Source organism: Numenius arquata, chromosome 8 (assembly GCF_964106895.1).
Source record: "Numenius arquata chromosome 8, bNumArq3.hap1.1, whole genome shotgun sequence".
Taxonomy (NCBI): domain Eukaryota; kingdom Metazoa; phylum Chordata; class Aves; order Charadriiformes; family Scolopacidae; genus Numenius; species Numenius arquata.
In genome coordinates, this window is record NC_133583.1 from 5,919,187 (window position 1) to 5,944,575 (window position 25,389).

At 45.6% G+C, this 25,389-nt stretch overlaps 1 protein-coding gene across 1 annotated transcript in view; it reads left to right on the top strand.

Moving 5' to 3' along the window:
- The window catches only part of FRMD4B (FERM domain containing 4B), an 85,118-nt gene that overhangs the window by 56,871 nt on the left and 2,858 nt on the right, over positions 1 to 25,389 (top strand). The window contains exons 9-22 of the mRNA XM_074151241.1: positions 591 to 656; positions 1,703 to 1,760; positions 2,687 to 2,773; positions 12,314 to 12,390; positions 13,475 to 13,613; positions 14,143 to 14,284; positions 15,119 to 15,252; positions 15,341 to 15,460; positions 16,727 to 16,955; positions 20,175 to 20,231; positions 21,575 to 21,722; positions 22,923 to 23,048; positions 23,847 to 24,652; positions 25,236 to 25,368. Coding sequence (XP_074007342.1) covers positions 591 to 656; positions 1,703 to 1,760; positions 2,687 to 2,773; positions 12,314 to 12,390; positions 13,475 to 13,613; positions 14,143 to 14,284; positions 15,119 to 15,252; positions 15,341 to 15,460; positions 16,727 to 16,955; positions 20,175 to 20,231; positions 21,575 to 21,722; positions 22,923 to 23,048; positions 23,847 to 24,652; positions 25,236 to 25,368 — 2,322 coding nt within the window. The remainder of the gene's footprint in view (positions 1 to 590; positions 657 to 1,702; positions 1,761 to 2,686; positions 2,774 to 12,313; positions 12,391 to 13,474; positions 13,614 to 14,142; positions 14,285 to 15,118; positions 15,253 to 15,340; positions 15,461 to 16,726; positions 16,956 to 20,174; positions 20,232 to 21,574; positions 21,723 to 22,922; positions 23,049 to 23,846; positions 24,653 to 25,235; positions 25,369 to 25,389) is intronic.

Here is a 25,389-nt window from a genome sequence, read left to right on the forward strand (position 1 = left end):
TTATGATTTGGGTTTTTTTCAGAATGAATACTGCTGGGTTTTTTCTTTGCTTTCAAGCATCTGAGACTTAAATGCATATTTTATTTCACATTCTGCTAAAACAAAATGTTGAAATACATAACAGGAAAAATGCAAAAAGGTCGTTGCTGACAAATTTGTATTTCTTCACCTATGAAATGTCAGGGGGAAATACACCGGAAGGAAAACATTTCTGGTTTAACTTCTTCTGTCTTACATATGGAGCATTAACCATCCTTTGAAGTTTTGGTCCTTTAGAATGTGAAAATGAATTTATACAATTGGTACCATTATTCTGCAGCAGCATCTGCAGCAGGGCAGGCAGATCCGAAATGATTCATTAATTAGTCTGGAAGGCGGCATGCGATGGCAGGGATCAGTCAGGCAGCTCCACGCTGCTTAATGAAGGGTGGGAAAGAAATCAGTAAGAAACAGAATGTAAAACCCGAGCGAGAAATGTACAGAGGGACACTTCTCTGCATGCTGAGCAGCCATCGGAATTTCGACAGATGCCGTCACACATGAAAAAAGTCACTGAGCCTCTAAATTGGGTTTTGTGCTTGTTTTTGCAGTGAGGACAGAGTAATTGAGCATTATACACAAATTAAAGGTCTGACCAGAGGACAAGCCATTGTTCAGTGAGTATGACACTTGTTAATTTGTGATGATGATATTTTTACTTTCTTTTTTTTTTTTTTTGAGAAGTGGCAAATGCCAGCTGTTTTGGTCATTATTGATAGCAAACTTTACCGTTTGTATCTACCAGGTTCTTTTTTATTGAGTTATATTCCAAAGTTAAATTATTTGAAGTTTCAGATTTCACAAGCTTCCAGTTAAGCTTATGTTTCCTCATATCTAAAATTAATTATTTGGACCTTACTTTATTGGAAGACTCTTCTCCATACCCGGCTTGCCATCAATTAGTTGTCACACCAAACTCTGAAGGGCGAGTGTTACCTTACTTAGGTCCTGTAAAAAAAACCTAATGTGTGTTTGTTGAAAAGTTCAGAATTTGACTTTCAAAAGAGCAAGATCTACACAGAGCCTGTGGAATTTTATTCTTAATTTACTGTTAATATTACTGTATTTCCTACAGGCAGATGCAGTGGGGTGTGTTAGAAACCACGAAGTTTGAGATGATTGCTGTGGTTGCATGATGTAGACAACTTGTAGTGTTTCTCACGGACCTCAATGCCTGTAGTTCTGTCTCAATAATTCAGGGGCTTCTTTCAGTAGGGAAGAAATTGTCTGTTCAGCGGTTGTCTGAATTGCCTCATGAAACAGTTGTACAACTGCGTAAACGCTTTCATTTGGAGCTTATCCATTGTAACCAAAGCACCATAATGGAATAATTATAGGCAGGTCTTTACCGCCAACGTTTCCCAAAAGGCTCACATGTTCAGTTTAGAATTTTTACTTTCAGTTCTCTGACCTTCTGATAAGAGATTGAATGTTTTGTTGTATGAGAGATTTTCCATTTGCTTTAGCTGGGCCAAAATACCACATCTTTCCCTGAGCCAGGATGCTGAGTTTTTTACTGAAAACATGGGCCTTCAATTATTAAGACCTTCAAAAAATGCAAATGATAAATGACATGTCCTGAATGTATGTGTGAAAAAAATATGTTAATAGATATTATTCCCTCCAGAGAAAATCATCTGATACGCTATAAATCTGTCTACAGGTACATGAAAGTGGTAGAAGCTTTGCCAACATATGGAGTTCATTACTATGGAGTAAAGGTTAGTAAATGCCCATGATAATGTGATTGCTTAGCTTATTACGTGTGATTACATTCCTATAGGAGTAGTTTGATTCAGTATTCTTCTATCAGAATTAAACCCCCCATTTTTCAACCTCTATAATTTTTCCCCCTTCGCTGTTCTTTAAAAATTGTTTCCAGAGAGCAGCAGAGCGTTATGTGCTACAGAAGACAGAAAGGAGTCTTTGTAAAACCTTCTGTAATCCTATGAGGAACTAAATTCGTATCAGCTTAATTAAACTGGCTATTACTTCTAGATCCAAAGCAGTTAATAGTTTCCCCAGAGACATTTCTAATCAGTAGGAAAAAAATACAACGTAGAAGAGACTACTTCTAAGTGGCCAGTGATTAGTGGGTGCATACTTGGAGTAGGGAAATGCTGAGAAATATTTTTGGAGGATGATGGAAATACACCGTTTATTCCCATTTGTAGGGCAGAGCCTGGGCCAAAGTGTTTTGTGCAGAAGAGCTCAGCAGAGATGATGTCTCCTTACTTTTGGGTCATGGCCATGACTGTGGTACCTGAGAAGCTGATGTCTTTTGCTGTTCTCTCCTCCTGCGGCCATCCATGCCTGAGTTTAGTGGATGCAGTCACTGGCCACAGTTTTTTTTGGTCCCATATACCCCGGCACTTCCTGCAATGAGTGACACCCCCTTGTTTCAGCAGCACTGTTGCTTTTTTTTGTCCACTTTGCACAACCACCACCTGGTTTCTTGCCTCTGCCTAAGAAGGCAGGGGAAGAAAGTTTCGACATTCGCTCCAGCATTCCACTTCACATCGATTTGTTTGCAAAAATGTCTTTGTTCTGTACCTACTCGTACTTGTCACAGAATGCAATGGGCTGTAATCTTGGAATTGCTTAATTCTTAAGTAGCTCTTGGTTCATGTAGACTTCCATTTTTCAGGATAAACAAGGAATCCCGTGGTGGCTTGGAATAAGTTACAAAGGAATAGGCCAGTACGACTTACAAGACAAAGTAAAGCCCAGAAAAGTAAGTTTTTTGCTCCTCGTTTTTTTCAGGGGGGAGGCGGGATGGTGTTACGTGTCAGAATATACTTTTTAAGCTGTTGCTTATTAGACTAGTGAGCAAAAGGGCAAGGGTTGGAGGCAGAAGGAGAATTCTGCTGGCACTTGAGGCAGTAAAACTCTCCCTCTCACAGTGGAAACCCTGTTTTGGAGCTTTGGCTTGTGCGTCGTCTTGAGTCTGGTGGTCTCAGAACAGCCTGGATGGGAATTTTGGCAGCCTCCAGGGATTGCTACAGAAGTATGAAACAATTGGGTTATTGGGTTTCTGCAGGTCCCAAACTAAAGGCCTTGTGCTTGAGCAGTGTTTTCACTTGGCTTTTGTAGGTGTTTTTTGTGTGTGAAGTGATTGATAAAAGGTTCCACTGATATCTCTGAAATACGAGGGGGAGTGCGTGAAACTGCAGGCCTCTTTAGGCAACTGAACGTTTCCATGATGCAGTGAATTGTAAGGGGGGGGATTGAGAGTAAATGCCAAAAACTGGAGGTTGTCCTTCTCTTTTTTCCACCCCCCTGCTCCCCAGTATGTCTCCCACAGAGCGAGCTCTGCCGGCAGCCTCCCTTGTTGTTTAAAGAGGGGAGAGGGTCCCTGGCTCCCTCAAAGGCCCTATCAGCCAGCCCCAACGGGCTCTTCTGCCCATGGCCTTGGAAGCCCATCATCCAGCCCAAGCACACGATATGTTGGGAGCTTGCCCAGCCCCACAGCCACATACGTCTTCCTGCGACGGGACTGAGCCCTGAAAGTCTTTGAAGAGTTATTTAGCACTCTTGGCTGGGGAAACAAGCCAGGACTGCACATCAGGGGCCGCACTGTTGGGTTGGGTGTGTGTGGTTTCTTTCTGGTCATGTCTTCGTTGGAACATCTGAGCTGTGAGGAGATGGAGACCTGGAGTCTTGCTGTTCTCCTTCCCCGGGAATGATCTGGGCAGGAGTTCACATGAAGTGTGTGCTTCCTGCCAGGGAGTTTTACATTTGCAAAATGATACTGTTTAGTGTATTTGTGCCAAAAAACACAGCTTAACAAAACTTCCTTGTTAAGAGTAATTCCCCTTCAAGCTCCCAACATGATTCTTCTCTTTTTCCAGAGGAGGCTATGACTTGGTTTCTTTTGGGGTATTTTTATATACCTGGGTGCCCAAGGTTGAACTCGTACATCCTTCTTTTGCTTTGTTTAGTCAAGCACTTAGTTCAGCCCCAGATCTCCTTACCATGCCTGTTCTAAGATGACAGTGACACAAGAGGAACCCTGGAAAATCAAATCAGTGTTAATGCAGCTATTGCTGGTCAAAGGAGAGCATCAAGCAGCTCCTCTTGATCTTGAGCACTTCCCTGTTTTTAGGCAACATCTACAAGATTATCTGGTCAGGTCAAACACGGATCATTCTCTAGCCAAGATGTCCAGCTGTGACCAGCAACGCTCTCCAAGAAAATAGTCTGCCTGGCTAGAAGCATTGCTTCGTCAAGCAATTTTTATGCTTGTGGGATTTCAGTTTACAACATCAACCAGGCAGATTAAGAAAACTTTTTAAGGTCAGCAGGGCCCAGATACCAAGTCACACCCTGCTACAGTCAGTTATGAGGCGTTGCCTTTGAATGCAGCAGGAGTTGTGTTTAAGAAAAATAAAATAAAATAAAAAGCAGAGATCACCTCTGCAGTGGAAGTGTTACAATGGGAATGATAGTAGTTGTCTGCTTTACTGTAATGATAATTATACAACAGATGGTAGAGATTAAAAGGGGAAGGTGGGAGAGAGGAGCTGATATGCAGAGGGGAAAGTTTAATGCCAATAAGATGATTGGAAAAGTGGGGATGGATATGGCTTGTAGTATCCTTATGGATTTGTGTCTGGTGTTAATAGGAGGGGACAAAAATGACTTAAGCCACAGCTTGTCCTATCTCATGGCTACTTTTAATGTGTGGCTAAATATGCAAACAGTTTCTTCATACAGAAAGTGTTCCAGGGTTTGAAATACAAAGTGCATTTCTGATGTGGTCCGTGGAAGTAATTGGAATCAGATTGCTTTTGGGGGGGTGAGAGGGGAAAAGCAGATGCTGAGTCTAGAGAGGCACCCACGTCCAAACTTGGGTTTGGAGTTAAAAAGTGAAGATCCTGCTGTTTATTTCAGTGTAGTTGTAGCCTTGCTGCCTGTGATGCAGCAGGCAGAAGTTTCCTTTTAACCAGTATTGTTGGTTGTTCATATTTATGAATGTACCAGAACATATTTCAGAGAGAGAAGCGTTTGTATGGCTTGCCTGAATCTCTGAGGAGTCAGCATGCACAGTCCTTCCCAAAGCAGCAGGCAAGAGGAGAGTGGGCATGTAAACTATGCCTGTCTTTTGGAGCAGAGGTGCTAGTTTTGCTGGATTTAGCAGAATTTTCTTGCTTTGCTTTTCAGGATGGAGCCAAACTCACAAACTACCGTGTGCTGGCGTTACGTGGCTGTTTATTCTGTGAATCAAAAGTGCTGTTGTGTTTATCCCGAGCCATTTGGGAAAGAGCATCCTTATTGCGCTCCACTTTTCCAGTTAGTGATGTTCAAATATACACGCAGCTGATTAACTCAATAAAAGGGAAAGGCTGAGTCCAAGTCTAATGAAGCTGACCTTTCCCAATTTCAAAGATACAAGTGATCCCTAGGTGTTCAAACCTCTCTGATACCTCTCTGATGCAGTGGGAAAGCTCCTGGATTTCGGGTGGGAGGCTTTGAACTGGAATTGGTGCCTGTGCTCTGGCTGAATTTCACACCAGGGGGGTTTATTCCGCTCCCTGTGTCTTTTCTGCCATGCTAATGGCTGCTGTCACAAGTAGCTGCATTTGTTTAATGTGTTCATCGTAGGCACCTGGTAAGAGCCAAGTTCACATTCAAAATAAAATTTTAAAAATAATAATAAAATAATATATATCAAATTAACTGCACCCATTAATGTAGTGTCAATTAAATCCCAACAAATACAACCATCCTCCTTAAAAAGTGAAATCTTTTGGCTTTATCCAAGTAGGTCTTTAGGCAGAGAGACCTAAATATGAGCCTTGGAGCACAGTGGTTATCCCACAATTTTGTTGTTGGATCAACACTGTTGCGTGAAGTCCAGGGCTGAGAACTCTTCACAGGAAACGACTTGCACGCCAGACCTGGCTATGAAGCAATCTCCAGATCCCTATCGCCCAGCCTTGCCAACGCTTGCGCATGTCCCGTCAGTCATCCGTGGGGGGAGCGTGTGGAGAGGACCGTGTGTAACTCAGGGCTGGACCAGGAGAACCTGCTGTGTCTGTCTCTCCGTGTGAAGCTGGCTGGGGAGGTTTGAGTCCGGCTATTAATATTTTGCTGGTTGTGCCGAGATGGTTTGGAGAAAGGAGTTTCGTTGCTGTAAGTCGCTCCTGAGAGCTGGTATTGCTTTGGAAGAAGCGGTTTGTAGCGCAGCAGGCGCAGGTTTTACCCCTTTCCTGGGACTGGGAGCAGATGGGAACCAAGGGGAGCACTGCTCCAGCACTGTAATAGGCTGAAAATGGAGAATTATTTTTTGTTATTTATGAAAATTGTCTTTGTAGATAAAAGCAGCGGCTCCACACTGGCTGGAGGTTACACTGGGCTCGGTTGATTATAATCCTGAAGTCTCACAGGGCATAAAAAACCCTGGGTTTGGCAACCCGTGTTCAGATTTCAGCTCGGACCTGGGATTAACTCTGCAGTCCTGCTGCTTCTCAAACACAGTCTCCCTTCAGCTGCAGTTAATACCGAGAGATGCCTCCTGCTTGCTGTGGGATGGCACGCCAAGATCCTGTCCCCAGTCTCCTCTGAATCAATTAGGAAAAGCATAAAATGGGTCCCAGGACTTCATATGCCATTTCAAAACAGAATAGACCTCCCTTTTATCTCTACCCCAGTTCTTCTCGCTGGTGAGATAAACAATGCTTTGTCTTGTTTATGGAATGTGTATTATGGTCTGAGTTTATTCTGCGTTCAGCCAATACGTGGTGATCCTCTGAGGGACGGGAATTGGAGAAGGCAGCTTGCTGGCTTTTTGACTTGTTCTCCCACTTCATTGTGTTTCTGTGGGTGACTCCCTGGTGATAAATGAGCTATGATGTCGGAGGAGAACAACTAATCTTGCTATGGTATTGTTTCAAATCTGCAAGAATTTTCATTCTAATGCTGGTTGTCTTGAATACATTATGTTCTCAGTGTTTTTTATTAGCGTATACTAGTTTTGAAATGGGTAATATTTATGATATTTTTATTTTAATTCAACATATACTAAGAGCTGATGCTGAAAGTTTTCCCTTGCAGGACATTTCCATAATGTAAATTTGCTGTCCTGCTTTGCTGAATGGTTCAGAAGACAACAGCATTCGTACAGGCTTCTCAGCAGGCGGATCTAATTAGGCAGAGATTTCTTTTATGGTGTTTATTTCTCACCAAGTAGAAGCCATTGATTTAGACATAAGACACTAAGCTCGAGTAATTATTTAAAATAAACACATAGCTCAGTGCCTTCCAGATGTGTGGAAAGTTCCTTGACTGTCATCTGCCCCAAACATGCATTTTGGGACACTTTGGTGCTGAGACATCTCTGATTTTTGTTAATGCCAATGCTAGTGAGAACTGAGCAAGGATGGACTGTAACGAATTAGGAAAAAAAATGTGATTGAAGAGGTTTTTTAGAGGAATGGCTTAATATGTAAGAGATGAAGGATGCCTCCAGGTGAGCTCTGCCAATTTATACTGGCGCAGGTGGAAGCTGTCTGCCGCCTCCTCTCAGGAGCTGCTGCAGGTGGGGCAGTTTGGCTCTCCTGCCGTCTCCTCCAGTGCCTTCCTCCATGGCCAGGGCACAGCAATTTAAAACAAAAAAAAAAAGATTTCAGTTGAAGGTAGTGTGTCAGACACCAAATCGGAGCAGAAGGGCTGAAACGCAGCCCTTTTTCCAGTGTTGCCGGCAGGGCGGTGATTTCCTTCATCGGGGTGGGGTGCATTCCTGTGGGCAGAAATCTTTTCTATTTCCTTGGTCTGAATTGCTAGATTTGTCTGGAGATCGCCGTTCCCAGCCAGTTCCTGGGATGCTGGTTGCTGAACCCCCTTACAGGTATCGCACGTACCACGAGGTGCTTTGAATGTGCTTCCCGAGGGAAAGGCAAATGCTGCAGCGTGGTTCGCACTTCCACGTGGACCTTAACCCAAGGGTCCTTTGGGTCTAAAATCAAAGATCTGGGTAATTTAGCTCTTGGTTGGAATTTGCCATCAACCTTGGAAACATCCCGGGTGCAGCCCTGGCACATGCTGTGCCTGGGGTTGGTGCAGCAGTGGTTGGACACGCAACCCAGATTTTCACCCCCCTGCAAAGAAAAGATAATTTTTAAAGTCTTTTCTTAAACAAAATGTGTTAGGCTAGTAGGAATATTAAGCAAAGGGCCCCTGAGAAGCTCTCTTGCACGTTTCTCAGGTGGGAGCTCTGCCGGCTCCTGCCTGCGATCCTGATAGGGCCGTTTTTCGAGCCAGCGAGTTCCTGCTGTTGGGCACAGACAAACTTGCATTTTATTCAAAACTGAATGCAAGATTGGCCAGGTAAAAAAAAACCCAGCTGCTTCTTTTGTTAAGTTGTCTCACAACTTAAGCAGCCTGTGTCTGCTTTGTGCCTCGTTAGATTACAGTTACACCTCTCTTTGTAGGAGAAAGAGGGTTGAGAGGACGGTATCTTTTTGTTCTGTGCTTCTGCAGTATCTGAAAGAGAATTGCAGCAGAAATTCAGGAAGCTTAAACTCATGGGCCTGGAAAAGCATCATCTGGGTGGTAGGAGTCTGGCTGGTGCAGAGAGGTGCCTGATTAATGAGCTGTGATTGGGAAGATTTGCACCTCCACCTTATCTAAAAAGACCCAGGAAACAAACCTTGACCAAACTGGGCCAAATTCTGCTTGTGGAGTCCGACAGGCAGCCCCTGCTATGCCCAATGGGAGTTTTCAGGAGCCTTTAAGAATCTGGCAATCTAAATTGATGGGAAGGCTATTGAGAAAACATTCATTAGCTCAGGTGGACCTAATCATCTGGTTAAAGGGAAACATACATTGCAAAATGTCCACAAAAACATTTTAATTATTCCTAATTGTACTTCCAGCCCTCAAAAACCAGTTTCAGATTTCCAGATTTTTTTTTTTTACAGCTCTTTTGTCTTTTAATATGCATGTAGTTTAGGTAAGATTGAAATTAGGGATGATTTAGAAACATGTCTGTACAGAGTTAGGGTGTACTTGAAGGGAGCAGGAAAACTCTAGTGCAGCAACAGTTTCCCGAGTATAGCCTTTTGACCACAATTTAGGAAAAATTTATTTGAAGGCGTATATAGAATTTCATTTGGTTTACTCTGGTTTATTCTTTATTACTTTTTTTCTTTTGCCCTTGTTTTTTTGAGGCCTTTTGTTTCCTCTTGTCTTCACGAATCCAGACAAGTTAGGCAGAAACTCATTGATACATTCATTCATGATTATTTTTAAGTGCACCTATATAAATATTACTAGTTCACAACTTATTCTGAAGCTACTCGTATAATCACTGGTCTTTTTTTTTTTTTTAAGGACCTGACTGCAGGAGTTTGTCAGAGGAATTGATTGCTAAGAGCTTGTATTGTTCTTATGTGAGATAGCTTAAGGACAGGGCACTTTTCAGTCCCTAAGAGCAAAAGTATATCCTGCATGGAGCATTTCCAACGCTGCTTCCCCATCTCCTCTGCAGTGGAGCAGCAGAGGGGGGAGCCGGAGTTGTCCCAGTCCTGTGTGTCCTTGGGCAAGGAGGCAAATGTCTTTGTGCTGAATGTACCCGGCTGCAAATGCTTGGGGCGCCCGTCAGCTCCTTCTTGGGCTGGGATGGATCTCGCAGGGTGGGGAGGAAATGGGGCAAAGCTCTACCCACATCCCGAGGCAATTCCGTGCAGGTTTCCTTACAAATGCAAAGGCTTTTTTTTTTTTTTTTTTCCCCCTCCCCCCTTTCTTGCACCATAGATGGTCAGGGATTCATCTCATGAGGGGCTGGTACTGGATTTGCACAGGCAGCTCCCCATGGAAGGGTCTACCCAGACCCCTGGAGTGCTGGTATGACCCTTGCCTGGGCAGGAGGCTCCTCAAGGTGGTGGGACAGCTGCGTTTTGTCCCCCTCTGCCAAATGTGACCCTCTTCACCCCTGCTGCCCATGGGCCAGGTGACCCCTTCTCCAGCAGCCCTGGGGAATGCCGAGCACGTCCGGAGGGGAAAAAACCCAGAGGAAGTGATGAAGGGGACGGGGGAGTCATCACCCTCAACCGATAAGAGACAGAGAGGCAGTTTTTTTTCCAGAGGTTGTGTTTCAAGCACGCCCATCGTGTTTTACGAGCGTGGGAGCGGGGCGGCCGGGAACACAACGTGATGCTTCTGGTCCAACCTGTTGCCTCTCGGGTGTGATTCCATGGTGGTGGGGCCAGGGCTCGGCCACCTCAGCCCCCTGTCCAGGCTTGCTCCCACCTCAGCCCCCCACCGGGCCTTGGGGGGGCTCCGAAGGTGTGCAGCCCCCCCAGTAGAAACCCTCTCCTCTTCCCTCCTGGGCTCGGTTTTCCCTTTATCGGAGGGAAAAGGGTGGGTCGGGGAGGCAACGCTGCCGGGAGAGGCGGGTGATGTCAGGCGTGTGTCAGCAGTGGGAGGTGAAGCCGGCGGGAGCGGAGCGGGGAAGGATGGCAGGACGACGGCTGCCGCTCGCCCTGCTCTTCCCATGTTGCCCTTAACACTGTCCGGAGGGGCCGGGGAGAAGAGGATGATGCTGTGGGGAGGTGAGTGCAGGGACACGGGGGCTGTGTGGGGACACGGGGGTGGCCAAGCCACCGGGGCTGAGCTGGGGAAACCTGTGTGCCGGAGCGCCCACGGGTGCTATTGCTCAATGCCCTCACATACTCTGTGAGCTCTGTTCTCTTGGATTTTCTTTTTTCTTTTTTAATGTATTTATTTAAAAGTTCGATGGCAAGGTATAGAGAGGACACTTCTGAAAGTAGCGTGACCGGTCAGGGTGCCTTTAATACAAAGATAAACTTAGTTAAGCAGCAGAGTAAAACTTCCAAGATCTTTTAGAAAGTGACTTATTAGTCCAAGTAAATGACATTTCCCCTCGCTACATTTTTCATCTAGCAGGATCTAATAATAAATTGTAGTACTAGAAAGGAAAGCTTTAACTAAACAGAGGGAAAGGTCGCTGGAAGAGCTGGAGTTTTCCCCACAAACATGTGCACTGAGTTATGCTTCATTTACGATCCGTGTTAAGAATGTCTCAAATGCAGCATGGCGCAATACAGAATTTTTTTGCAAAACTTGAAGGTCCTCCATCATCAGAGCACAGTGCGTCAGGCTCTGGCAGAGGTCAGGGGGGAATGTCCTGTGTCCTGGGGACTCCTAGTGTGGTGGCTGCACCCGTGGAGGCTTTGGAAAAACTGTGGGGAGGGAGGGGGTCGCTGTGGTGACCCCAGTGCCTCGGTGGATCACTGGTTTTGCAAGCTGATCTCTCCCACTTGATGCTGGCCCTGCCTGCCCGGCCTGGGTGGAAGCACCTCACGTACCCCTGCCTGGGCTCCAGCTCCGGGAAGGTGGCTGGTTGGGAACTACAGCCTGTGCTGCTGCTCTGGTGCACCCCGTCATCTTCAGGTGACATCCTTGAGGACAGCCATATAGGTCTCTGTGTGTGCCCAGGCACCTGGGCACTGCTGGAGAAGGGGACAGGAGGTGGTACCACAGAACCCTGCACCCAGGGGAACGGCTCGGCCAAAGCTGGGCTGAGAAGATGCAGCCTCCGATGGATCATCCCCGGAGGGTGGGTAATGCTGGTGCAAAGGGAGAGCAGATTCGTATGAAATTCTGATCCCACGGGTGCAGCTGCCAAGCCCTGCTTGACTTTGATCTCTTTTCCCAGCTGGCACTTTGCAGGAAATCTGTGGTTTCCTTACAGAAGTATGTGTTGTGGGGTGGCTTTCTCCTGTAGCTGCTCTTTCTCTCTACATGTTGTACCCCTGCTCCAAAATGTCATGCTGAATCTCTCACCCCTTACCTACCAAGAGTAAGGTCTTAGTTTTCCCCCAGCTGCTGCCGTTCGCTGGGGATGTTCTGACTGAGGGAAGAGACCATAGGTGTCTATGCAATTACTTTGTATAGAGATTTTGCCATTTAATCAGAGAGAAAAGGACTTCAGCTGCCCTCCCAAGATCTGCCCTTTCTTCTAGTGGTGAAAATAAATGTGCCATTGGTGGAAACAGATGTTGTCACAGGCAAAATCCTCAATTTGCAATGCATTGTCTGTAAGAGTGTGACATTACTTGAGGGGCATCCTATACATTTCTATTTACGTGCTTATTTTAATTGATGTTATGAATGTTGTTATTGCTGAGTCCGTGCCAATAGCTGAAGATACACAGGAATTGTAATTTGCTGAAATGACATAACCTTGCGGGGAAAAGACTGGTGATTCTTGTAGTGACAGTGTTCTGCTTCTCTCTCCCTATTCCCCTAGCTATTTCAATGGAAACAGCTGGAAAATCTCTACTTCCGTGAAAAGAAGTTTGCTGTGGAAGTACACGATCCCCGCAGGTAAGGCTGGAGGAGGCGGTTGTAGCAGTGGGATGGTTCTTTGCCCAGACTGGGGATTTGTCATCTTGTGTTAGGGGATGGGGATGGGAGGTGCCTCTCAGCTTACTCTGGGCTGTGTGACACTGAGCCCGATCCTGCGTTCGGCAGGACAGACTGGGGCTGGATCCGGGCTGTGGGTGATGGACAAGTGGTGCAGTGATGTTGCAGAGGAAAGGTCACAGCCACAGTGAGCAACCTGGAGCAACTGTTGGTGTGTGACAGCTCTGGGTGTCCTTCTCTTGAACTGCCTGTCATGTTCCCCAAGGGAATTCTTGGAGCAGAGGGAGGACAATTTGTCGTGGCCACGTTTGCTCACTTTAAAAAACCCTTCCCTGAGAGGCTGCTGTAACCTGCCTGTGCAGCAGGAGACCTAGGAATGCAGCCTGCAGGACCCAGATGTGACTTTCTTGCTCACCTTCTACCCTCCCTCTCCTCCCGTGGAGGCGGTGCTCCCTCCTCTGAGCTTGAGCCTGCAGGGGCCCGAAGGAGCACCACCGGTTGGGGTGGGAGCTCACCTGCAGGCTGCTTTCCCGTGCCTTCCCCTCAGGATCCCTCCCAAGAAGAAAGAGATTTTGCCCAGGGTGAATTTCTGACTCCACCTTCCTTTTTGCTTCTCCTGCTGCCATCCTTTCTACCTCTGGCACAGGACCGCTGTGCCTCTCAGCTGGGCCAGGAGGAGCTGCAAGATGCTCTGCTGCCTCATCCTGCCTGATCTCTCCTTTCAGGATCCCATGGCAGGCTGCTCGCTCTTTCTAGGTTATAGTGTACCCAAACATTGTACCACAATTGTGCTGCTGAACTAAAAGGCACAGCAGTTGCTGCTGCTCAGTGTTGTAAAGTTCGACCAGGAGGGACTTTAACTTTATAAAATTAAAGGCAGGTTAGGAGGGAGGAAAGGCAGCAGCACAGGGTGGTGGGGAGAAGGAAATCGGAGTTTTCACATCTCTAAAATAAAGGCTGAGCCTTGCCTGGTTGAGAGGGAGGCATTTGGGACTTTGAACCTCAAAGACCTGTCTTGAAATTGCATTTCTTTTCACTTCCTCAGAATTTCAGTGTCAAGAAGGACCTTTGGCCAGAGTGGACTGGTAGTGCAAACCTGGTATGCAAACACTTCCCTGATCAAATCCATCTGGGTGATGGCAATCAGTCAACACCAGTTTTACTTGGACAGAAAGCAAAGCAAAGTAAGTTATAAGACATTTTACTGCGAGCATAAGTTTCAACACCTTTCCCATATATCCTCAAGTGTATGTTTTTTTTATGGATGAACTGCTCTCCAGAGAAAAAGTGCAAATTGTTTTTGTCAGCTTTTTGAGCAGTCTATTAGCGACAGTATTGTTATTCAATCCATTTTAGTCTGCCTGCAATTAAAGGCTATGGAAGCTTAATCACAGAAGAGGGAATTCCCACCTCCCAGTGTTTAATCTGCTTTTTCTTTTGCCTCCTTCTCGTGTTCGTTTTGAACATAGTGCAAACAGCAAAGAGATTTTGGGTTTTGAGATGGTTCAGGCTTTGGGGGCAGAGGGGAAGAGGAATGCCAGCACAGCCCTGTGCACCACCAGCTCCTGCATGATTCTTTTGCTTTAGCCCTTGATTTTGTGGGAGATGGGGTATGAAACATCATCTTCTGTGACCCCGTGTTCTGAAGTTAATTAGAGGTAACTCAATGAGGCTGGGGTTTTTATTTATTTATTTATTTATAAACTGCCTCAGGCAAAAATTCCTTCAGCCAGAAGTTTGGATGATATCGCCATGGATCTGACAGAGATGGGAACACCAAAGGTTTCAAAGCTGGTGACTCTGGAGGCAAAGAACCAGCTTATTATGGCCAGCAATGGCAGTTTGATCTCATCAGGTAATACTGTTTGGAAATTCGAGGTTGTGAAGTACCGCGGGGCTTGAGTATGTTAAAAGGGAAAATGAGGCCAGATGACGATAAATAGTGACATATGCGAAGGCAGGTATTAGTTATGTATCTGAAACAGTAGCATCAATGGTATAATCTGCTGTTTCCCTCCGTAACTAAATAAGGAAATAAAAATATCCTAGATGGATAAGCACCCATATACTCTTGGTGCGTGAATAATTTGATATTAGTTTACCAGTGAGTCCTTGAATGGCTGAAAGTCTCATCAAAGTCTGAGGGAGATTTCATCCAGGCTAATTTTAAGCACTTGTTCTAGGAGTTGAATTGCCCTGAACTTCCTCAAAAAGGAGCAAAGATAAATGCTTCCAAATAAAGCTCAGCTCTGGAGTGGACTTTAGATCTGTCCCTTGGCTGTGGAGGAGGGGTAACAGGGGGGAGGTAAAAGCCTGGCTGCTGCATGCAGATGCCTCCAGGAGAAGGCCAAGCAAGGAGCCTCGGCATCTGCCTCGAAAGCAAAGTCCAAGTCCAAATATCAAGTATATTGTAGATACTGCTAATGCAATGATTTTTACTTGAGGTGGTGGGGTTTTGGGGTGTATGCTTAGGTCTTACTATGCAAGTATATACATTGGGGGTTTGAAAAAGTGCAGCTTTCCGAAAAGCCTCCTTGCTGGATGAGACAAGAGCTGGATGTTATGCTTGGAATAATGTGTTGTTTTGCTGGGCTGGACTGCTTTGGGGAGATCTCAGCTTACTTGACCAGAAAAAAAAAAAAAGGGCTTTTACCTGCAAATCCTCTGATATAGAGAGTGTATTTTTCAGGCTCTCAGGATTCAGAGGTCAGTGAAGAACAAAAGAAGGAGAAAATTACGGAACTAAAGAAGAAAGAGAAACTTCTTCAGGAAAAACTGCTTCAGAAGGTTGAGGAGCTGAAAAAAATCTGCCTGCGAGAGGCGGTGAGAACTGCACCTTATGCTGGGGTCAGGGTGGGTGAGAGCCCTTCTCTCCCTCCAGACCTTCACGTGGAGCCCTCTCTTTCCCCAGGAGCTGACGGGCAAGATGCCCAAGGAGTATCCTCTGAGTGCTGGAGAGGAGCCTCCCCAGGTGAGAAGACGTGTTGGCACAGCCTTCAAGCTGGATGACAACCTGCTCCCCAGTGAAGAGGTGAGCACTGCAGTTTGTTTTCACAGCAGAGGTGGGGTGGCCAGACCAGTGGCCAAAGCCACTTGTAAATAATCCAGCTCTTCCCTGATTGTTTAAGAGGAGGCAGCTGGGACAGTCACTTGCATGGGCTGGGGAATTTAGACAGGTCCCACCCCTATTTCAGCTGTGCTGCTTTTGAAATGACCAGGAAGTTGGCCATTTCAAAAGGCCTTAAAATCCCCTGAGCTGAACCCCTGATTGGGCCATGCTTCTTGAATTTTAATGGACATTTTGCTGCTAATTAGAGCAGAGCAGGTGCATAAACGCCATTTGGCCAACCCATGGCTGTGAGCTTTTCTCAAGCATTGGTTTGCATCGGGTTGAGATTGTGCTTGAACCCAGAATGTGGCAGGGGCGTGCACTGTCCCCTTGCAAAATCATCTGCCCGTAAGCATAGTTATGTGACAGGTGACAGCAGGAGGAGATTTATCTCCGGCTTAATGCAAGTTCCACCTAAATAAAAGCTCTCTATATTGCTCAAGAAGCTAATACAAACTTTGCTGGCAGAGCCTGACCCGGGAGATACGGTAATTCAGATACATGCAGTTTCTGGACACATACCATTCCCCCTCGATCCTTGTGAGATTTGTTAACAAGCTTTTTCATCCAAGTAGTAAGCAGGCGTTGGGCACTCTGCATCTGTCTTTCACCAAAAACTCGCTGCCCTGGCTTACAGGACTGGTGCAATCCATGTCTGCAGCAAACTGATTTTATGTAGACGGCTTAAAAGCTATTGAAACAAAATCCTGCTGACCACATTTAATAATGCGTTGCTTAGCACTGCGGCAGTGCCTTTCATCTGAGCATCTCAAAGCTGTTGACAAACAATTAATTAAAGCCTCCAACTCCCTGTTACGTAGGTACGGTGGCATCAATTTCCACTTCTGTTTTCTCCAAAGTACAGAGAGATTTTTGAATGGATGTTTTCAGGCCTGGACTCGGAGCAAGAGGCTTAGTGGTGTAAATCTGAATTTAAGTGTCTACCTTATGGTACCCAGGCTTGAGAACTTTGGACCTTTCTCAAGAGATCTCATAACCTTACACTAGTCATAGAAATAAGATCTAAGAGTTTCATATGCTGAGATTGTCTTCGGGATAAACTTTGGTATTTCTGTGTTTTGTGCTCAAGATTTCATTTCATTAGCACAAAAGTAGATCTAATCAATAACTTTCATTGATAAGTTCTACCCAGAATACAAGCATATAACTTATCTCGCAAATTTGCAGGATCCCGCTTTGCAGGACTTGGAGAGCAATTTTATCATACAGCAAAAGCTGGTGGAAGCTGCGAAGAAACTTGCCAGTGAGCCAGACCTCTGCAAAAATGTGAAAAAGAAAAGAAAGCAGGACTATACTGATGCTGTAAAAAAGCTGCAAGAGATTGAAAATTCCATAAATGAGTATAGAATCAAGTGCGGCAAAAAACCAACCCAGAAATCAGCTCTTACTCTACCAGGTAAACAAGAGAATTCCCCGAATTCTGATGAAAACAGGAAGAAAGAAGTAATTTGGCTCACTTACAAGATTTGTTTACATCTCCTCTATGTGATTTTTATCTTCTCCAAGGCAGTTAAGTAAGAAAAAAAGAGATGCAATTGCTGCATCTGATAGGATAAGCGCACTGCTTATAGGCTGAGGGCAGAATGAGCTGCAGTTTGAGGAACAAGTGGAGACTCGTTCCAGCACCAGGTATGGACGGAAGGTGCTATACTTAGAAAGGCTGGCAGGAGCATCTCAGCTGAAACTGGTGTGGTCTCTTAATTCTTAGCGTGTTGAGAGCAGTTGTGTGTCTGAGCTGCCACGTGCGAGATCTCTCTCCCTTTCCTTCTGAAATGTGACAGTTCGAGCAAAAATAGGGTGTGAGGTTTTTCTACAAAGATCAAGGAAATAAGGATCAAAGACTTTGCTGCTGGATTAAAAATTACTGATTTCCAGGAAGACGTAGGCAAAGTTCAAGAGGTTATGAGTGCAAATAGTAGCAAACGGATTTTTTGACTAAAGGCATTTTCCACTGATGAGCACAATGAATGCAAATACACTTGGTCCCTCCATTCTGAAAGTGTGATTTTTCCTAAAGGAGGTAAGATGTTTTGCTGCTTCATAGGATAAAGCATGGAAACTTGCTAGTATCCATGCCAACTGAAGGAGTTTGGGAGTAGTCAAAGCTCATAGGTATTGCAGGCTCTTCCAGTTTCCACAGTGATTAACAGTTTTAGGACATGTTTTACTTCTCCCATCTGTGGAAAATTTATATGGATAATTGTTAATGTTTAGTTGATTTCTTTTTTCCTCTTTATCCCAGAGGAAATGCTGTTTTGTGAGGTTAGTGGGGTTTTTTCCTGGGAATTGGAAGGTAGGAAAGAAAAAGCAAGATTTTTATGCTGTTATATTGATACCCTCTTACTGACCCTTGAGATGAGACCTCTTGCCAGCATGTATTTTCCCTGGAGGAGAACCTGTGCGCTCTGAGGTTTCTGTTGGGGAAACCTTTGCCATGTCCCATTCCTGTTGAGAGCTTGGTTTGGATTCTTACCCAGCACAAACCACGGCAGCACTGGGCCTTCCATCATCACCTGAAAGTGATGCTCATTCTGAAAGCTCATTCTGAAAGGCTGATGATCGCTACTTAATGTGGCCCAGCTAGTTCCTGATTGACAGAGATGAGGGAAACATCTGTTTTTCCAGTCTCTTGCTCACCAATCTGGATACTAATTGTGGGAGGTCCTGTATTACCTGGGGCATGTGATGTGTAGTGACGACCAGGAAGCTGCTGGAGACCCGTGAGGCAGCATCCGTGCACAGTCACCGCTCTTTGTTGCAGGCAGTTTCTTGTCCTGTTGTGCAAACAAGCAACTTAGGAGTTGGTCCTTATACATTTAGCCCATCATTTTGCAATATCTGGTACGTGACATCCTTGCTTGCTGTCTGGGAAGGTGGACACGCCAGAAGGGACTAGATTTTGTGTCTCAGAGGGTCTCGCTGCAGGTGGGGACTGCAAGATGGCAAATACTTAGCCAGCAAAGCAAGCTACGTTCCCTTCCTGTTCCTGGCTCTTGTATTGCACCATGTATATATTTACCTGAAGCAGAACTGTCGTCTGCTTCAGTAATTGATTTTCATGTGTAACCTTTTCGCTGTCGCTGACGATACTCTCGGGCTCAAGGTACAGGGTTTCAGAAGGCTAAGCAGTGATGAGTCACTTGCGTCTGTAAATTTGGGGAATGACTCGTTGGAAAGGACGTGTTAAATAGTAACATGGATTTATTGAATCAAACCATAGCTATTTTCATCCCAGCCCCCAAGGGACGGGAGGTGAAGGACGTACTGGACTACCTACTGCTTCCCATATTCCACTTTCCCTTTCCTTTATTTCCTCTGTAGCCCAGAGTTTCTTCCGCTTTTGCAGGATTTAGGATTTAAATTCAGAGCTCCCCCATACGTCAGCATTGCAGACCCCACAGGAATCCAGCGGTGTAGCTTTAGACTGGCTTTTTAATACTTTTTTTTTCCCCTAGGTGGTTTTTTTTCCTCCTCGCACTGGGCCCAGTTCCATATTTCACCACTGTGTGGTCAAATTTGTGTGAATAAGGTCCCCTGAAGCTTTTCCCAGAGTGAGGTTGCAAGCAGAGCTGCAGCCCATCCTCAGTGGTCTGACAAGTCCCCCCGTGGCAGGGGCCAGCCCTGATATTTTGCTGTTCTTGGAAAGCTGCTCTGGTTTACCAGATTCTTGTAACCAGACCTTTCCTCGCAGCAAAGCGTGACACCAAGGGAGCAACGTACGTTGCATATGCTCATGATGAGTGATGGAGGAAGCAGGTGTCATACACAAAGTGGCTGCCACCTTCTTCTTTTGTTGCTTACTCTCACTCTTGCGTGGAGGTTCGTGTAGACTTTTTAGCCCACCAGCACCGTGTCTTGCCAGAAATGGTCTAGGAACAGATTTTTCTCTGGGTTAATTATCTCTTGTGCTGCCTTTTATCACCAGCCTAATTTCTCTGCCACTGGTGATCTGTGCTAAACCTTAGCAAGGAATATCAAGGTGAGAGGACAGGCAGGTACAGTAAAGCACTTGGAATAAATAACAAAATGTAGAAGAAACAGGAAAAAAAATTGCAATGCCTGTACAACAGTTCCTGCTCTCTGTGTTGTTGGAAGTTGCAGTAACTTGATTGAAATCGGTGGAATTATTCTAGATCGATATTAATTTAATTGAAACTGAATTTGTATGCTGATAAAACATTCAGAAGTGAATGCCAGATTTCAAAAGGCACCTACCTGGTGGGATTTCAGGTGTACCTGGAGGAGATTAGATGCTCGCAGCCAAGATCTACATGCCTCTGTAGGCTCCTGACTCCTATTGAAGCACCAAAGCACCCTATGAGATCTGTTGGAAGTTGGGTGGAAAACACCTTTGTAAACCTTGGCCTGATTCCCACTGCAGTTGAAAAAAAAAAAATCTCCTTTAGGTAGGCAGGTTGCTGAACTGCAGTGAGCACAACTAGGTCATGACATACTCCAAAGTAGGTATGTCTTCAGACTCTTGAGTGCTAAAGCATACAGATTGTAGTGTTAGAAGTAGCAGCTGTCTCTGAAGCTGTAGAAAATAAACTGTATGTGATATTTGGAAATTAATGGTGGGTCTTCCATGCTTAAAGTAACTTGTTTTCATTCACAGATGATATAATTCCATCTGAGAGCAGCTCCCTGTCTGATACAACCACCTATGATGATGGTATGTTGCTTATTCTTTTTCTTCCTATGAAGTGTGCCCGTTCAGAGACATTCCTTTGACTTAATGCCCTCTAGCCTACTGCTTTCATGGCGTTCGATGACAAATTACTTCATAGCGGAGGAGAAAAGAGCTTAACCAGGAATGTCTGTCTTCATATTGTGTTAATTATTGAAAGTGTCTGCTCTGTGAGCTGATCTCAGTTGTCTTTAGAGAAGGCGATCGGTTTTAATGTGACCAACCTGCGAGCTGGAAGGCTTTAAATTTTGAACAAATACTTCATCCCTAGGACCTGGCCAGAGGCGGATGTGGCTGGAGGAATTACGAGCTGGGAGGATTTGCCCAGCCCTTCTGTCCTCACAGCCACTATAAAACTTACCAAAAAAAAAAAAGTAGAATAGGCACAAATATTAGTGATCTGTTTACGTTTCTCTGTTACTTGGTGAGCCTGCATCTTGCATGGGTATGGTGTTTGCTCAGCTTACTCATTTCACACCCACACCCACAGACACACACATTCACGCCCTGTTCCACAAGGTGGAAAGGACTTGGCTTGCCTCTCCCTTAAACTGGATAATCATCATCTGGGGACAAACATTATCTAAATTAGTACTCGCTTTTCAGTTAGGACCTGATTCTGATCTCAGTTTGTCCCAGTTTTAGACTTGTACGACCCAGCTTGTGCTTTAAAATGGAGTTACACCTGATTCCTGCTTGCAGAAGTAGAAGTAGAGCCACGGCTTTGGCTTCTGAAAGTGTTCTCTGTGATGCTCATCCTGCATTTAAATGTATTAGTTGGAGTTTCCTCTTGGCTCTGATGGGACCTGGGTTGTGCCCTAAGCAAAGCGAGAACAAGGATCAAACCAGCGTCTTCCTGATTGCCTTCAGCCAAACCTGTCTGTCAGTTGCCTTTGCTCATTCAGTCGCTTTTGAAGTCAGTCCCTTTTAGGTTGTATTCCAAAACTAATCCTTAAAATGTCATTTTCAAGGAAAGAGCTGGAAGATGAGGGAGAGGAACGGGCTTTTGCAGAGGCTGAGCTTGCCTGCTCGGCTCCGGGGAGGGATCGCACTGCAAACAGGTGTTTTCCCAAGGAAGTTTGACTTTGATCTGGTGCAGCCCCAAGCTGGGTGTAGTAACTGTAGGAGTCAGTGCTGCCGAGATTTGTATGAGCTTCCACGATGTCCTCTCTGCGTGGAGAAGAGCTTGGTGCAGGCAAGAGAAAACTTTCGAGATTCACAACTTGTCTCTGTAGTGCAAAGTGTTTCTGCTTAGGGGGCCACGGATTTGCATAGAGGGCAAAAATATCAAGGAGTTTGCTAACAAAATGCATGTTCCTTTTCAACAGTCAGTGAATCGGTTCCAATGCCAGCACAGAGACCCAGCTCTGCGCAGCTTTCTCCGAGGCTTCCCCCACCGAAGTCCCTTGGGGTGGAGAGAATTCATCTCAGAAAGTCATCCATAAACGAGCAGCTCTTGGAAACCAGACACTCCAGGTAGGGCTCATCTCGCTGCCGCTGCGCTCTCCACCTTGCTGCCATGTGCTCCGTCCTGCCCCTGCCAAGATTTCTGTTACTATGGGCTCTCCAACGGAGCCTGCTGCCTCCACACTCCTCTGCCGTTTGGTGACGGGAGCTAAATTTCATGTTTAGTAACAAAAGTGGGGATAAGTGTGTATAAATAGTTGCCATGGTCTCTGAAACTGTAGGGTAGTGTAGTCTTTGTGAAGAGGTTCGAGACGGGTGAGAAATTTAATAGCCAGGGCTGTATTTAAGGAATTGCTTGTGCCCACCAGTACTGTCGCTCTTTGTCTCCATTTCTGTGGTTTGTTTTTAGTATTAATTAAACAACTTGTAGTTTTCCTGATGACTGTGCTTAATGGCTACAATTAACACCAAACCATACCCATCCCTCCTGATGGTATCGGTATTTCAGCGGGTACATTGTCAAAGCGTACAGAATTCGTGTTAAGTCCTGATGGGCAATTCTCCATGTAAGAGCAGAGTTACTGGGATTCAACCAGCTACCATCAGTAGTGCCAGCTGCAGTGACTGGCTGAGGTTTTCATATATATCCATGGGATTTGGGCACTTTCTGAGCTAGAAGAGTAGTTCCATGGGGCGCATCGATAGCAGTAGCTCTGCTGATGCTTGTGTGATAAGGTTCTGATGGTCTGATCTGGTGCTGGTTGTTCTCTGTGTGAGGATTCCCACTGATCCTGATATTTCTTGGCCTGTGTCTGGCTTGAGCAAGCTGCTGAAAGCAAACTGAAATATTTTTGAAGTTTTGGGCATTGTCATGTCATTGCATTTTTCTCAGCTGTCCCTCAAGGTAAGCAGAACAGTCCTCCACATGACGTCTAGAAGTTGAGTTACAGACATATGTAACCCTTTCGCTGTGATGTGCTTCATTTTAAAACCCGACTCCTTTGCTTCTCTGTTACCTGCTCTGTCCCTCTGCTTTGTACTTCTGTCCTTTGGCAGCAGCCTTTCCTACCAGTCGTCCTTGAACCACAAGAAGGGGTTGAATTTTTCTTCCCTGTATAACAAATCTGTTCTTTATACCGAAAGCATGTCCTGTTAAACCCTTATCTGCTTTTTCTGCACTTTGTTTCTTCAAGACTTAGGGCGTGCATATTCTGTGTGCTGTGACTTGCATGGTGTTTAACCTCACTGGGGTTGTCCCCTTCATTACAGGGACCCTCTTTCGACTCACAGCAGTCCTTACCGAACCCTGGACCGGCCGCCCCAGCCCCATGGAGGGAGAAGCATGCCCACAACCCCCGTGCTCACACGCAATGCCTACAGTAGCAGCCACTTACAGTAAGAGGACTTTGTTTTAAGTGCGATGTCCATCTTAGGCAGCAGCAGAAGACTTTTAAGATAGTCAGAATTTATTTTACGTTTCCCTTGTAGCCTCATTTTCTAACAAAGTGAGGCTTGTGAAGTTGTATTGTCCGTCAGCTAGTGGTCTCCCCACAAAAACTTTTTCAGGAGCTGACGGATGTCTGCTGTGGATTGTTTCCTACAAGCCTCCTGAAAAAACAAAGGGCCAGATAGAGGCGAGACATCCCAATTTGTGCCCTTACTGTGGGAAGAGAGCTGCAACGTGATCTCACCTGTGTTATTAGACAGCTGAGAATCCGCACTGGGGCAGGAGAGATGCTGTAAATCTTACAGTGCTATGAAGAGCTCATGGTTTATTTGGCTGGGGTAATGCAGTCTTGAGAGACAGAGCCCCAGGAAACCCATCTTGCTATGCTGCTCCTAGCTCAGTTCCTTGTGTAGACTTTACCTACTTAAAAACTGAGAGCCTTCCTGTAAATCACTACAGAATGTGAGTTTATGAGCTTCGCTGCATGCGTCCCTGTCACAGATTAACCTCGCTTACCATGATAGACTTTTATATGAGGGATCTCCTACTGTTGCAGCAAATCTAAAATTCAGCCACGCTGGATTTCTTGCGATGTAGATATTCTGTGTGGAAAGAAAAGACAGGGTTTTTGTTGTGCTTTGGTTGGGGAGGCTGCGTGCTTGACTTGCCTGTGCGTGCTTTCTCCAGCTCTGTGTGTGTGTTTGCCTGTGACTGCCTTTGACCAACCAACATCTGTGTTGTTTCAGGCCAGATGTTTCCCCGCACCATTGCCGGCAGCGCAGCGGAAGCCTGGAATCCCAAACCCACCTGCTGTCTGAGACTCCTGCTGACAAGGCAGCCTTCACCCTCTCCAAGTCCCAGCGAAGCAGCAGCACAGAGATCCTCGATGATGGATCATCCTACACCAGCCAGTCAAGCGCAGAATATTACTGCGTGACGCCTACTCCCAACCCATATTATACTACTCAGACGCTCGACAACAGGACCAGGGGTCGAAGACGGTCAAAGAAACACAACATTTCTGCTGCAAATTCAGGAAGTATGCCAAACCTTGCCCAAAAGGATGTCCGCAACGGTGTCTACCACAAAAGTCAGGAGCAGCCTTCCTCTAGTTACTATATTTCCGGATATTCCCCATACACCGAATCTGATGCTTATTACAATGGAGGATATGTTTATGAGAGTGATACGGAGGGACAGTACAGTGTCAATCCTTCCTATCGCTCATCGGCACATTACGGATATGACCGTTACAGGGAATTCAGGTCTTACCATGAGGACGAAGTGGACAGAGTACCGCACAACCCATATGCAACCCTACGGCTTCCAAGGAAGCAAGTTGCTAAAACGGAGCATATAACCAAAAACATTCACAAGGCCTTAGTAGCAGAGCATCTCCGGGGTTGGTACCAACGTGCCTCCAGTCAAAAGGAACAGAGTCATAGCCTGCAGGCAGGCTTTGAGTCTGACAGAGGATCTCAAAGGAGTTTGGGCTTTGCTGGTCTGCAGGTGCCGTGCTCTCCTACCAGTCGGGTGTCATCTTTCTCTTCGGGTAATGTCTGATTTCTTCTCTGCTTAAATGTTTTTGTAAGTCCCTGCTGTGCATCAAATTCTGGCCACCCTCCGCTGCCGTCAGCAGAGTAGAAGCCAGGCTAGAGCTCTGCCCTGAAAGGTAGATGAGGAACTAGACAGGATCTTGTTCTTTGCTTGGGAAGGAAGACTTGCTCGTTGCCTTCTCCAGTGGGTAAAACTGCCTTTTACTCTCTGTAAGCGCAGTAGTCCAAAGAAGCACTAAAAGGCTTCAAACAGGTGCGTTTACCAGCTAGAAGCAGCGTGCAAACCTTCATGCCATGTAAATGTGGTTGCCGTGATGGCTTCCAAAATACACTGTAATGAGCATTGCTGAACGGGTCAGAAAGTCTTTTTAAAAAGATTCCCTACCTCCAAAATACCACCCTCACAGTGTTTTCCTCCCTACGGGGCCTGTAAATCGTATTTTGTGTTTGCACTGTCTGCTTGTGTGTCCCGCAGAAACCCATAGAGATCGCTAATGAGAATTGTTTCATTTGTCTTAGCTGATTTAGCCAGCGAAAGATCTAATTTGCTCTAATATTTTTTTTTTTTTTTAATTCCAGCATCTTCTGCAAACACTGCTGGGAACTGGCGAAACCCACTTGCACTGGGACTTTCAGACTACGATTCGTTATCTCATTCCTCTTATTCCAGCTGTTATGGGAATGTTTATGGCAACCTTCCTTTGCAGAGCAGGTGAGTAGAGTAATATCAAGA